At 40.0% G+C, this 14238-nt stretch overlaps 1 protein-coding gene across 1 annotated transcript in view; it reads right to left on the bottom strand.

Annotated features, from left to right (window-relative positions):
- The window catches only part of LOC121860460 (oplophorus-luciferin 2-monooxygenase non-catalytic subunit-like), a 39132-nt gene that overhangs the window by 12043 nt on the left and 12851 nt on the right, over nucleotides 1–14238 (bottom strand). Inside the window, exons 4-6 of the mRNA XM_042357616.1 lie at nucleotides 9057–9220; nucleotides 5269–5398; nucleotides 2681–2796 (exon numbers count right to left, since the gene is read on the bottom strand). Of these exons, the coding sequence (XP_042213550.1) occupies nucleotides 2681–2796; nucleotides 5269–5398; nucleotides 9057–9220 (410 nt within the window). The remainder of the gene's footprint in view (nucleotides 1–2680; nucleotides 2797–5268; nucleotides 5399–9056; nucleotides 9221–14238) is intronic.

Genomic DNA, 14238 nt, shown 5'->3' with positions numbered 1-14238 from the left:
CACCACCATTACCCCCTCCCTACAACCATCACCACCACAACTACCGTCATTACCCTCTCCCTACCACCATCACCACCATTACCCCCTCCCCACCACTACCACCCTAACTTTACTCATTAACCCCGCCCCACTACTCCAGGTGGATACACTATTCTACCCCCGAATACCAAGCACCGTGGTGGCCATTGGCAACTTAATTAAACAGGTTCCTGCTTTAATTGAGCTGCCGCTAAGAATTCCAATTACAAAGGAGTTTCTACATTTGTTGGTTCCTGTAGCGGGAGTTCACTTTGTATTGTGATAACAGGATTTTTTTTTCTGTAGGTGTTGCTGTAGGTAAAGTAGGTTGGGATTTTGTAGTGGGTTGAGGATAATTTTTTTACTTTGGTTTTGCTCCTGTGTGTGTGTGTGTGTGTGTGTGTGTGTGTGTGTGTGTGTGTGTTTTATCCATTTATTTGTGTCATTCATTTCGTCTTTCGCTCTTCATTTCTCTTTTTTTCTTTCTCTTCTCTTGGTTCCTCAATGCTTGTATATTTCCCTCTTATTGCTTTTCACTTTAATTCTATGTACACGTCCCTGCCTCTCTCTTTACACACACACACACACACACACACACACACACACACACACACACACACGAAGAATTATATTACCTGAACCATCATTTCACCATCTAACAACAGAGGACAGCGTCAGTACACATACACTTAACCACTTAACAACCCCCCACACACTCCCTAATTACTATCGAATTACTAATTGCTAATTGCCTTTAAATTACTTTGTACTGATTGGTGCTTGTAACTCATGTACAGCCGAAATTAAATTCTACTGTGGCCTCTGCACACGTTAATCTTCCGCGCGTGTCTGTATGTCTGTATGTCCTTTGCTTAAATCTGGTCACTGACACGAGTTACTGTGTCCTCTGATGGCCTAGTGGACGCCAACGGACAGGACCCACAGATAGACCCACAGACAGGACCCATAGACCCACAGACAGTACCCATGGATAGACCCACAGACAGCCATAGACCTACAGACAGGACCCATAGACTACAGATACCCATGGATAGACCCACAGACAGGACCCATAGACCTACAGACAGGACCCATAGACCCACAGACAGGACCCATAGACCCACAGACAGTACCTATGGATAGACCCACAGACAGGACCCATATACCTACAGACAGGACCCATAGACCTACAGACATTACCCATAGACCCACAGACAGGACCCATAGACCTACAGACAGGACCCATAGACCCACAGACAGGACCCATAGACCCACACACGTCAGTACACCAGTAGTCTCAAAGGTTGTGTTACGTTCGTAAACATTAATTCGTGGCGCTAAAACTGACTCTCCCAAAAATTCCATATTAAATGTTGTCGAATTTTATTGAGAAAGTACAGGTAGAGTACAGTACGTGTGGTAGAACAGGTAGAGTACAGTACGTGTGGAAGTACAGGTAGAGTACAGTACGTGTGGAAGTACAGGTAGAGTACGGTACGTGTGGTAAAACAGGTAGAGTACAGTACGTGTGGAAGTACAGGTAGAGTACAGTACGTGTGGAAGTACAGGTAGAGTACAGTACGTGTGGAAGTACAGGTAGAGTACAGTACGTGTGGAAGTACAGGTAGAGTACAGTACGTGTGGATACGAAGAAGGTAACTGATATGTTATTAAGGTTAAAACTTGGTAATATTTATCATGTTAAGAATTGACTTTATATTTCTTCCAAGTATTATTCCCACCTTGACAATAATGTAGTTGAAACTGAGATAAATAGTCTTCCAGAGTTATATTTTACTGTACTGTTGTGAACGGTCAGAAGTTATGGAGATTTGTCGGCAGTTGTAACCTTCTAAGGCCCCCTGACTCACTCGTAAATGTGTGTGCCCGACTCTGGAAATTTTAGCAATGGACCTCAAGCCTGGCATTACTGAGGAGTTAACCTGGTCGAGGCTTTTACTCCCCCCCACCCCCCCACACACAAAACACAAACAGCAGACGGACCAACTGACCTGCAGACCTACAGCCTGCCCCACGAACCCTCAAACAGACCTACAGAAGGACTCACAAACTTGTAAAAAAATTCACAACTCAGTAGACAAAACCTAAAACACACAGACCTTATGAACCCACACACAGACCCACGGATGACGCCTGACGTATTCACACCATTAGGCCTCATAGCTTCTAGGTAAACCAAAACAAAATAACAACATTCTTCATAGATGCGACAGCAGTTCTATACCTGACTCACTGTCGTAAAGTTGTGTGAGCGATTCCTACTGGTGTTTTATTTTTTTTTTTTTTACAAAGTTTAGCGAGTCCACCATTAGGAAACAAAATTACGCTCGCTGTTATGCTAATATGAGCTAGAATTATGCATAACCGGCGGCTCATTAACGTATGTAAACTTTATGCCGTAGTGACGCAACACGCACCACCACTCTATATCAGGTCCTGTTTAATATCCACAGCACCAGGAGTACTTTCCCACTGGACCAACTGAGTCTAACCTGACCTAATCTGTTCACCTGTCTATAGAGGCATTATACATCTCTTGTTTACCTGTCCATAGAAACATAGTACTTCTCTGTTCACCTGTTCATAAAGGCATAGTACCTCTCCTGGTCACCTGTCCATAGAGATACAGAGTTTCCCTCACCTTGATATGGTTCTTGTAGAGATAGAGTGACTCCAACTGCACTAAAGGCATGAAAACCTTTGGCGGGATGCTGGTCAAGTTATTCCCGTTCAGTTCCAGGATGCCCAGATGTGGCACTGTGGTAGGAGGGGGAGATAGAGTACAAGTTCAGTTCCAGGATGCTCAGATGTGGCACTGTGGTAGGAGGGGGAGATAGAGTACAAGTTCAGTTCCAGGATGCTCAAGTGTGGCACTAGGTAGAGTACAAGTTAATCCAAGATGTTGGAATGTTGTAGTGTGTGTACGTTAGTCATATTGTGTTAATCTGTGTTTGGATTGTGAAGTGTAGAGCTACTTGGAGATGGTGATGAAGACATGCCGAGTGCCGAATACCGTATAGCGCCACCACGACATTAATTAGAAGGTTAATCATATTACTAATTATAGGTAATATATAATACGCTAATTATACACGGAGCCACAGCAGTAATATCACAGTCATTATAGATCTTGTGTTCACTTGACGTATCATAAATGGTTCAGGTTAAGGAGGTTCTGTTCGTTTATTGGCCAGTTGTTATGTATTCTCTATAACCACTGTACTGTTTTGAAAGTGTTTATGTCAAATTTAATAGTCGGGCTGAGGTCAAACTGGGTCAAACGCTGACCATCGAAATCATTCTCGTTAAAATACTTATGATTCGTGAAGTCTTCATTATGTTCGTAAACTGCAAAGACAGTTTTATGGATGGATTCCCAGACAAACCTACTGACAGATGAATGGCTGAATGGACAGACAGAGGTGTGTAGAGTAGAGATCCATAAAATTTCTCAAAGTTAAAATCTCTCTCTCTCTCTCTCTCTCTCTCTCTCTATATTTTAACCCTCTCATCTCAGACAGTACACACACACACACACACACACACACACACACACACACACACACATCACCTCCATCCCTTCATACACACACCGTCAGCACACAATTTTACGCGGATTTTGATACAATATATTTTTTTTATAAATAATTTAGCTTGAATTCTAGATTACTTAAATAAACTCACTAAAATAGTATAGAAGACAAATCCTCTCTAATTGATCCTAAATTGATTTTGAAACTGTATTGGTTGTTCTTGTTGTCAGATTCGTGTTTGGGTAACGTCAATAATTCAGAATTCGATACTAAATCAAAGTCTTTTCTGGTCCCATTTGTATAATCCCTCTGTAATTGGCACATCGATATTCGGGACGTTTCTATTGTACCTGGGCTATCAATTATCACAGCCAATAATTGTGAAATGTTTAATAATATACGATAACCAAAAAGATGTTAGTTTAATCCCAGTATTTTTTTTTTATTGAATGACAGATAAAAAAAAAACACATCGAGTACATTAAAGATCAATTATGGTACAGTGTTTTAATAATATTTTTGTTTTTTATTTACAACTGAAGCATAAGATAATTAGTTGTTTAAATAGAGAGGTAATTAATTGCTTGTTAAATAGAGATATAAATAATTACCGTTAGCTCGTTAAATACATTGATAATAATTAATTATCATTTTAAACAGTCATTTTGTGGATTAATAAACAAAGGTACATTATTTAATCTGTAAAGCATACTGAGGAACTTCTTACTAATAACCGGTTTACCTTTGGTTGAGACAGGTGTTACTAATTGGCTCATTAAATACTGCTAATTAATTATGGTGTCGTTAACGCAGAATTGAAATTATTATGCTTGACTTAGAAGTTTATGGAGTGAGTGAGTGAGTGAGTGAGTGAGTGGGCGAGGGGGTGTGTGAGTGAGAGTGTGAGTGTGTTAATGAATAAAAGTATGAGTGGATGAGTAAATTATCGTGTGAGTATGTGTGTGTGACTGAATAAGATAGTGAATGAGTACGCGCTAAAGTGAATTAGTCATTTTTTTAAATAAATAAGAATTACTGAATACATTAGCCTCATGAGTTACAAAATGAATAAATGCATATATTAATGAGTAAGTGAGTCAGTGTGAAAGTGAGTCAATGAGTAAGTGAGTCAGATAGTTGTATTAGCCCCTGTCTTATAGGCAAAAGTATAACTGGGTTAATTACATTAGACTTGTATAACCATCACCCCCTGTAACTTTCCACTAGCTATGAGGTAGCATGTTCAGAGCACGTGATAAGGTGTGTCCACGGGAAGTCACATCACTTAGTGCAGAGTTAAGCATTAAGTAAGCGGCTCTCTGGCCACCAATTGCGGGCAGTAGTTTGATAACCCTGACTAGAGGAAGACGTTATTGAGAGCCATCGAGGGAGGACGTCGGATATTCCGTTCTTCCCTCGACGGGTCCCTACTCATTCTCACTCAACTATCTCATCGATATATTAAATAATGATTAACATTAATATTATTGTTGTCCTAATTTCTCTAATTGTCATAAATAATTATTTTATTATTATTATTATTGTTGTTGTTGTTATTACTACTACATTTATGTTTTATTAATATAAACATTATTATTATTATTATTATTATTATTATTATTATTATTATTATTATTATTATTATTATTATTATTATTATTATTATTATTATTGTTGTTGTCTTGTGTTGACTCACCTGAGAGAAAGTTTTCAGGGTGTAGCTCAGAAATGCGATTGTTGCCCAGGTACAGGACCTTGAGGGGCAGCTCAGGTAGACCCACCAGCTCCTCAAGGCTCTCTAGCTCGTTACCCCCCAAGGCGAGTGTCTGAAAGGGTACACTAGTCAATGATGGGTGTAGACAGGTCCATGATGGGGGACATGATGGACAGGATGGGGGGCTTAAAGGCGGGATGGATGGAGGAATAGTGTATAGGATGGGAGGTAGATGATGGGGGAGGGCCTTCTGCAGATGCAATTATCGTCAGGCAACTCAAGGTCCATTTGATGTTAGAGATGGGGATGGGGATAGAAGCTTCTGATGGTGAAGGGAAGAATGGGGGAGATGAGGTCTGGGGACTAGCGGATGGGGAGATAAGGTGGGGGGAATTGGCGTCAGTGTTAGGGAAAAGAGGTGGTGAGAGAGGAGGCATCTGGTAGGGCAGAATGGGGAAATGTAATTGGGCAGGGATTATATGACCTCTTTGGCTAAGTTAATAGGGAATAAAAATGCTAGAGAAGGGACGGAGTTTCCCCCTAGTGCAGCCGTCTAGAATCACGTCTGCCGAATTTCGGTTTTTTCATCCAGGTATATGGAGTCAAGCTTACCTTTGATTAATTATTCAATACAGGTGTAACAGTTTTTCCTTGATGACAGATTGGCTGTGGTAGTTTCTTAGCTTGACCATATGAAGAAGTATATAAAGGTTACTTAAACTTGTTATTTACAAAATGAATAAGCGAAATCTGCTTAACCTTGACACTTACAAATCTCAAACACGAAAACAGTACTTGCATAGATACTTAGGAAGACTCATAAAATAAAATTACTTTACGTTAACAGTAACTGAGACTTAAACAGCTACACAAGCTAAACACTAACAGTGGTCATAAGTTAAAATTGGTTATCGTAGACACTAGCAGACCGGACCATCGAGCTCTGGTCCTTATGAACCGCTAAATTGAATGTTCTCTGCCGAAAGGTTTTTACAAGACCCCCATGACACTCAACGCTGACCTGAGGTCAAAGTTTCATTAATGTCGTGCAAATTATCGTCGTAAATATTGTTTTTGTGTTCCTTGACCTTTAATTCCTGTGTGTGTGTGTGTGTGTGTGTGGTCAGACTGTGGCAACTACCGCGGGATTTCGATGCTGTCCGTAGCTGGCAATATTATCGCCCCCAGTCCTCCTAAACAGACTTCTTCCTGAGGCGGAAAACTTCCTCCCAGAATCTCAATGTGGCTTTAGACCATCAAGTGGCACCACTGACATGATCTTTGCTGCCCGTCTGATACAGGAAAAGTGCAGAGAACAGCGTCGTGACCTGTACATGGCTTTCATCGACCTAACGAAGGTCTTCGACTCAGTCAACAGGGAAGCCCTCTGGTGGACCCTCAGCCGTTTTGGCTGCCCACCAAAATTCATGGCCATTGTGGGGCAACTCCACGATGGCATGAACGGCAGTGTCCGGCACAATGGCACCCAATCTGAGTTCTTCCCATCCAAACGGGGGTTAAACAAGAGTGTGTACTGGCACCAACTCTCTTTTCCATTTCCTTGGCTGCCTTCCTTACACGTGCCAGAGCAAATTTAGCCGGCAGGGTGGACATCCGGTACTTGATGAAGGGTCTTTTCAACATAAGACAACTCCAGGCAAGAACAAAGGTGTCGGCAGCTTTCATCACTGAACTTCAGTATGCAGACGACCTCACCCTTGTCGCTCACACTGAACGCGACCTACAGGAGATCCTGAACACCTACGCAGATGAGTATGCACAGTTCGGCCTTAAGATGAATGTACGTAAGACTCAGATTCTCTTTCAGCCTGCCCCTTCAGCCACACCTCCGCCATCCATCCAACTTAACGGTACTACCCTCTCTAATGTTGCCCACTTTCGGTATCTCGGCTCCCACCTGTCCACCACCGCAGACATCGATGAAGAGATGCAGCATCGGATCAGATGTGCATCTCAAGCCTTGCACGGACTCCGAAAATCGTGTCTTCAGCTGTAGGGAGCTGAAATTATCCACAAAGCTGCACGTATATCGAGCAGTGGTCCTGCCCACCCTGCTATATGACAGTGCGACATGGGTCACATTCAGGAGGCACCCCAAGGCACTTGAAAACTTTCACCAACTTAGTCCACGTTCTATCCTCCAAGTTCGCTGGGAAGACAAGAGAACAAATACCAGTATTCTTGCTGACACCAACTGTAGAAGCATCGAGGCTACCATTTTCCATGAGCAACTACGCTGTACTGGCCATGTTACCCGCATGGACAACAGTAGACTGCCAAAGCAGCTACATTACAGTCACCTAACGAATAGTAAACGCAGTGCTGGCGGGCAACTAAAGAGCCAAAAAGTGCCAAATCGACCCCCTCACCTGGGAGACGATTACTCCACACCGTGACACTTGGAGGAGCACCACACGAGAAGGTTGTCTATATATATATATATATATATATATATATATATATATATATATATATATATATATATATATATATATATATATATATATATATATATATATATATATATATATATAAAGGTGTGATGTTTTTTAGCCTTTATTTGTATGAAGCGTTAATAGTGTGTCTATATGTGTACATCTCCTGTACACACATATACACACTATTAAAGTTGCCTCTGCATACATGGGCTCAGAAAATACCATCTAGCAACCTCTGAACCTCCGATAATTCGTTAATACAATGAAACACTTGATCAAAATCCAGTGTAATTTATTAATTTGTAAACTGAATTACAAGGAAACTGTTTACCATGAAGATAAAGTTCCTAGGTTGTTTTTTCACTCAGAATAGGAAAGATAAATGATCTTTTAATTTATGATTTAGGAGGAAAAAAAGAACTTTTCTCTCGGTAACTTTTTTAAATCTATTTTTTAATCAAAGTTGTCAGATACATAGATTTTGGCTTGTAAACATTTCAGCTCCGGTATTTTTGAGTGTCGATACGTCGCGCCATTATCGATGTAACTAAAAAAAGGCCGGTTTACGATTTTTTACCGAAAAGAAAGTAAGTCCATTTAATGGAAAAGTTTTTTCTCTTTTATTCTATCACAAACCACAGTCCTCGAAATCAAACAAATTTAAAATAAACTTTTTCACTTCCGTTTTATCATATATTTTTGTAATACGGAAATATTTTGAACTCTAATTTCACCGTTAGCATTTTATTTAATTTTATTTTAAAATTTCACAAGCATATTAATCAATCTCTCAGAGACGCTGATTATTGTCTTCCTTGTGTGTCTCTGGGGCGATAAACATGTCTAGATATTATAGCAAAACACTCAATAATGATTCAGATGTATCAACTATACTTAACAACTGAGAACAATACGGAACGAGGTGTGTGTGGGGAGATCATCGCTTATGATTCTTGGCGAGTGTTGCATTTATATTTTATGCTTATTAATACAGTTGTGTGTTATCTGGTCTTGTATAAGATAAAACATGCACAAAACCCATCTTTAATGACAACCTCCTCCTCTTGACAATAACTTATTTTCCTCATGGGATGTTTACAGAAATGGTCTTAGCCCAGGAATAGTAATAAATTGGGTGTTCTTAAGTTACAGTAAAAATATATAACATTTTCTTATTAGTTACATTCGCCCATAGTAATAATAACTCATATTGGTAAAGAGGAACCCAAGGTACATTATACTGAGAGGAGAAGCTGATGATTTGGATGACTTAAGGAATGTGTTAGAAATGCTCTCTCTCTCTCTCCATACCTCGAGCCTAGGGTACAGAGGCAGATCCTTGAAGGGGAAGACCTTGAGATGGTTAGTGGTAAGTCTCAGCAGATTAAGACGCTCCTGGCAGCCGTCGAAGGCCCCCTCCTCCACTGACTCGATGCCGCTGCTGGTCAGATCCAACACCTCGAAAGTCTTCCCGTCTAAGTGAGGAAGAAAAAGGAGGCGGCATGAATAATCAAGAATAATGGAAGAGGAGGGGGTGAGAGACGAAGCTATAATAATAATAATAATAATAATAATAATAATAATAATAATAATAATAATAATAATAATAATAATAATAATAATAATAATAATAATAATAATAATAATAATAATAATAATAATAATAATAATAAACTTCAAAGAAAAAGTCAACACCTAACTCCACTCACAGCTCTCGCCCGCCACACCTCTCACCAGTGACACACAAACTTACCTAACTTCTGAATCAACTCCTGACACCTTCACACACTGGCACCAAGTTCCCCAAGTTTTCCTCTTTTGAATAAAGTTACGAAAAACTCAACTTTGATCGAAATCCCGTGGTCTGAAACCACGATTGTGATTTTAACATATTTTTGCGCGCTTGTTTTTCGTAGTTATTAAGGAAGAAGTTAATATATATATATATATATATATATATATATATATATATATATATATATATATATATATATATATATATATATATATTACGTTAGCTTCTTTATTCAAGACGTCTTCAGAGGCAACTGGATTACATGGACAGAGAGTTGCCTCTGAAGATGTCTTGAATAAAGACGAAAGCTAAGGTGCTCCGTTGTTTCCCTTTTCCCGTGTGATTTTATCAAGATTTATCTTATCCACGTTTTCCTTGTGGATCTACGTGAAATACATATATATATATATATATATATATATATATATATATATATATATATATATATATATATATATATATATATATATATATATATATATATATATATATATATATATATATATATATATATATATATATATATATATATATATATATATATATATATATATATATAATTTTAATGGTCGTGTTACTAATGAAATCTGTAAAAAAAAAAGCTTTCTTGCCTCCATCTTCGCCTCACTTCCTTCTTCCCCTCATCTCCTCCTTCCCCTCACCACTCTACTCCCATCTTCAACTGTTCCTTTCCCTCACACCTCTCTTCTCCCCACTCTTCACTTCTTCCCTCACCTTCACCTCTCCTTATCCACACACTTCTCGCTTCCTCCCTCAACCCTCATCCTCCTAGTCCCCCCTCCCCTAGAACACACACACACACACACACACACACACACACACACACACACACACACACACACACACACACACACACACACACACACACACACACACACACACTCGTCACCAGAAGATTGCCAGGCTGTACAAGAGTGACAAACTTGATGGAAAAATTCCCCAGAGTGTCGTAAAAAATCTCTCGCGAGTTTTTAGCAACACACTTGAAAACTCTTGAAGATGACTGTGACGTGAATGAGAACTCGTCTTCTTTGTGAAGGTGCTGAGGGACTTCACCCCATACGCACTCCCTCATGATGGTATTACAGAGTCCATTAGCCATAAGATGACTTTTGTGCACCAACTTCTTATATGCAAATTGCTCTCCAAACTCAATTTCACTTACCTGCTCTATGGGGGTGAATTATATCAGGGTTATTTTAAGCTCAAGTCCATTTACATATTAGTAATGTATAATCATATTTGTTTTTAGACTGTGTTATTGTTGGTGTACTTAGGGTTGTTTTACTTGTTGTAGAATACTGTTTACTTTAGTCACTTGTCACACACACACACACACACACACCTTAAATATTCCATCCAGCGAATAATTAAAGCTGTGGCACATCCCTAATCAAGCTGTCTAGCCTCAGTATATGCAACTAGAGAAATAGGATCTTGACACATCCCCGGTAAAACTCTCCTTCCATATGAGGTTCAAGGATAAGGAATATAACACATCTCTGATCAAGAGTACTGGGGGGTTTCAGCTCGTCCTTGATGCAGCTCTGGATCTCGAGTACAAGGTTGTTTAAGTAGTTGGAATGAGAGAGGAATATGACTCCCTGACTCCGGTGTTGAAGTTTGGAGGTGATTTATATCTCTCAAGGTCCTGGTAATGGAGAGAGAGAGAGAGAGAGAGAGAGAGAGAGAGAGAGAGAGAGAGAGAGAGAGAGATACGACCATACTCTTCCGGGAGGTATCATGAGGAAGGCCCGCTGGTCTTAAAGGCTCGGCACACTTTTAAAAGCCACATCACTTCATGTTTGTGAACGCCGTAAAAATGTAACACCCGCGCCAGGGAACCCTTAGAGATATTATGATGTTTCTTTACATTGGCAATATTTCCTTAGTTACTGAGAGAGAGAGAGAGAGAGAGAGAGAGAGAGAGAGAGAGAGAGAGAGAGAGAAAAGATTGATGAAGAAAGAGAAATGGGTGGTGAAAGGAAAGCGAAAGTAGGAGAAAGAAAACGTAGTGGAGGAGGGGAGGAAAGAGAGAGATGTAAAGGGAGAGAGAGAGAGAGAGAGATAACTAAATAGAAAGTGGAAAACGAAAGAAAGAGTAAAAAGTGAGTGAGGGAGGGACGAAAACAGGAAGAAATAAAAAGGGTAAGAGAGAGAGAGAGAGAGAGGAAGAAAGGGGAAAGGGTAAAGGGATGAAGAAATAAATCGAAAGTGACAGAGAGAAAAAGAGAGAACGAAGGGAAAGGAAAGAGTGAAGATAAAGGGAAATCGAAACAGAAAGTGAAAGATATAAAATAAAAAAAAGGGAACGAGAAAGATGGAGATTTAAAGAAAGGAAGAGATTAAAGTGAGTGAGAGAAAGAAAGGAAGGGGTAAAACATAGATAGATAGAGAGAGAGAGGGGGAGGAGAAAGGAACAGACAAACAGAAATTGAAAGAAAGAGAAATATACTAAATGAAGTGATAGCAAAACAAAATAAATAGAACAGAGGAGAAAGAGACGTAAACATAGAGAAAGAGAGTGTTGGAACTAGATTTTCTCCCCCCACCCCCCAAAAAAAAAAATTCTTTGACTTTCATTTTTATGGAAGTCCGACCTTACTCTCTCAACACTTACCAGAGTCAATACAAATTATTATTTTTGTGTGTCTTCTCTTTAACACTATTATAAGAGTTCCAAACTTACTGAACCACTTTTTTGAGAGAGAGAGAGAGAGAGAGAGAGAGAGAGAGAGAGAGAGAGAGAGAGAGAGAGATAGATTTGCTTTTCTTCCTCTTTTTTCTCATCCGTTAGTCTCTCTTCACCTCCTCCTCTACCCCCTCCTCCGTTCCCCCCTTGCTCCTCTCCTCCTACATAACTCCTCACATACTATACATTACGTAACAGGATAAAGAGTAGAAGAAAACACATCTACTCCACACCTGCAGCACCTACACACCTGCAGTACCTCCACACCTGCAGTACCTCTACACCTGCAGCACCTCCACACCTGCAACACATTCACACCACATTCACACCTGTAACACATCCACACCTGCAACGCCTCCGCACCTACAACGCCTCCACACCTGCACAACCTGGAAAAAACTGCGATGCTTGCAAGCATCAGGTGGCGTGTGTTGGGGGAGAAGAACAAGCAGTGATGAGAATGTGAGAGTTGAAAGACTGTCGTAAAAGAAGAAGGCTGACCAGATGGTGCTGTACTGCGGGGAGAGAGAGAGAGAGAGACTCCTCGTAAGAATTAAAGGTTGCAGGTCTCAGACAGTCACCTTTAGCCGTGTACTCCTTCAAGAAAAGGTCTCCAAACTATTTCGTAATGTCGAGTTTCTGTTGTTGTTGTTGTTTATGGAAAGTTATATTTTCATAGTGAATCGTATTTTCATTTTGACTCAACACCCGCTGAGGCCGCTGCGAGTTTGTGGTAACCGATGCGTAAAAAGTGGGAGCAATGTTTTTTTTTTAACTCTTTTCCTCTCGTGGACACGTATTTTTCATTTTGATTTAGCTGCACTAAGACCGCAAATTTGGGGATTTGTGGTCTGAAATATGAAAAGAAACAAAATTACGGGAGAAACTTTTCATGCGACGATTGATGTCGACACACGCAAACAGGTGTGTGCGTATATATATATATATATATATATATATATATATATATATATATATATATATATATATATATATATATATATATATATATATATATATATATATATATATATATATATATATATATATGTGGATGCGTTTAGGAGAACCTTAACCTCATAAAGGACAATACGGATCGTTCACGAAAAATTGGCATTATTTTCCCTGAACTGTAGGTTGATAGTGTATTTCCCTGTCGCCCCTCCATCTTTTATTTTTTTATTTTACAAAGTGTTTTATTATTTATATTTACACACACGCTCACACATCAAGATTCGAAGACTCCCTCGTGCCTCACAGGTGAGGGACGAGGGAGCATCTGTTATATCACACACTACACCACCAATCACTGAAACGCTTAAAAAAATAACAGGTATTTCCTGCGATGTCTCACACGATGACGTCAATCACCAGGGTAAGATCCTATAGACCGGGACGGGGGTGGGGAGGAGTCTCACAGGCTTGTTTGCTTTCGTTTTCTCTTTAACTGGAGATAAAAGAACCCACGTAACTCTCTGTTATCAAAAGAGATGTAAAAATTCGCAGTTATTGAGTCGTGCGAATGTCTCTGAAACCCAATCATTCGGGTTGTAGGTCACACAGAACCATTCTAAATTGACCCCAATACTGACGGTCATCACACTAACCTAACCTAACCATTAACATTACGTCCCATTATAAATCAAGTTAATATGAACAGGAACCCGTTAGGTCATGACTTCATAATTCATGGTTAGGATAAGTAGGGGCCCATTAGGTACTGGGGTCTGTTAGGACCGGGACCGTTTGACTGGTGCTTAGATGGGTACAAGTCCCCACCAGCATCACAGACCCACGACGGCTGAGTCCTGAACCTTGGAGTAAATCGACGACCAAATTGCCAATATCTGAGGAACTTTTGTACTGCTGTGAGGGAACTCGGGATGTAGATGGAGGAGGAGGAGGAAGATTACGAAGATGGAGAATGAGAAAGGCTGGAGGAGGAGGAGGAGGAAGAGAGAGAAGAGGATGTCGGAGCTAGACGA

The sequence above is a fragment of the Homarus americanus genome, unplaced genomic scaffold (genome assembly GCF_018991925.1).
Source record: "Homarus americanus isolate GMGI-L3 unplaced genomic scaffold, GMGI_Hamer_2.0 scaffold43152, whole genome shotgun sequence".
In the NCBI taxonomy this organism is placed as follows: Eukaryota; Metazoa; Arthropoda; class Malacostraca; order Decapoda; family Nephropidae; genus Homarus; species Homarus americanus.
This window is presented reverse-complemented; position numbering and strand designations above follow the sequence as displayed.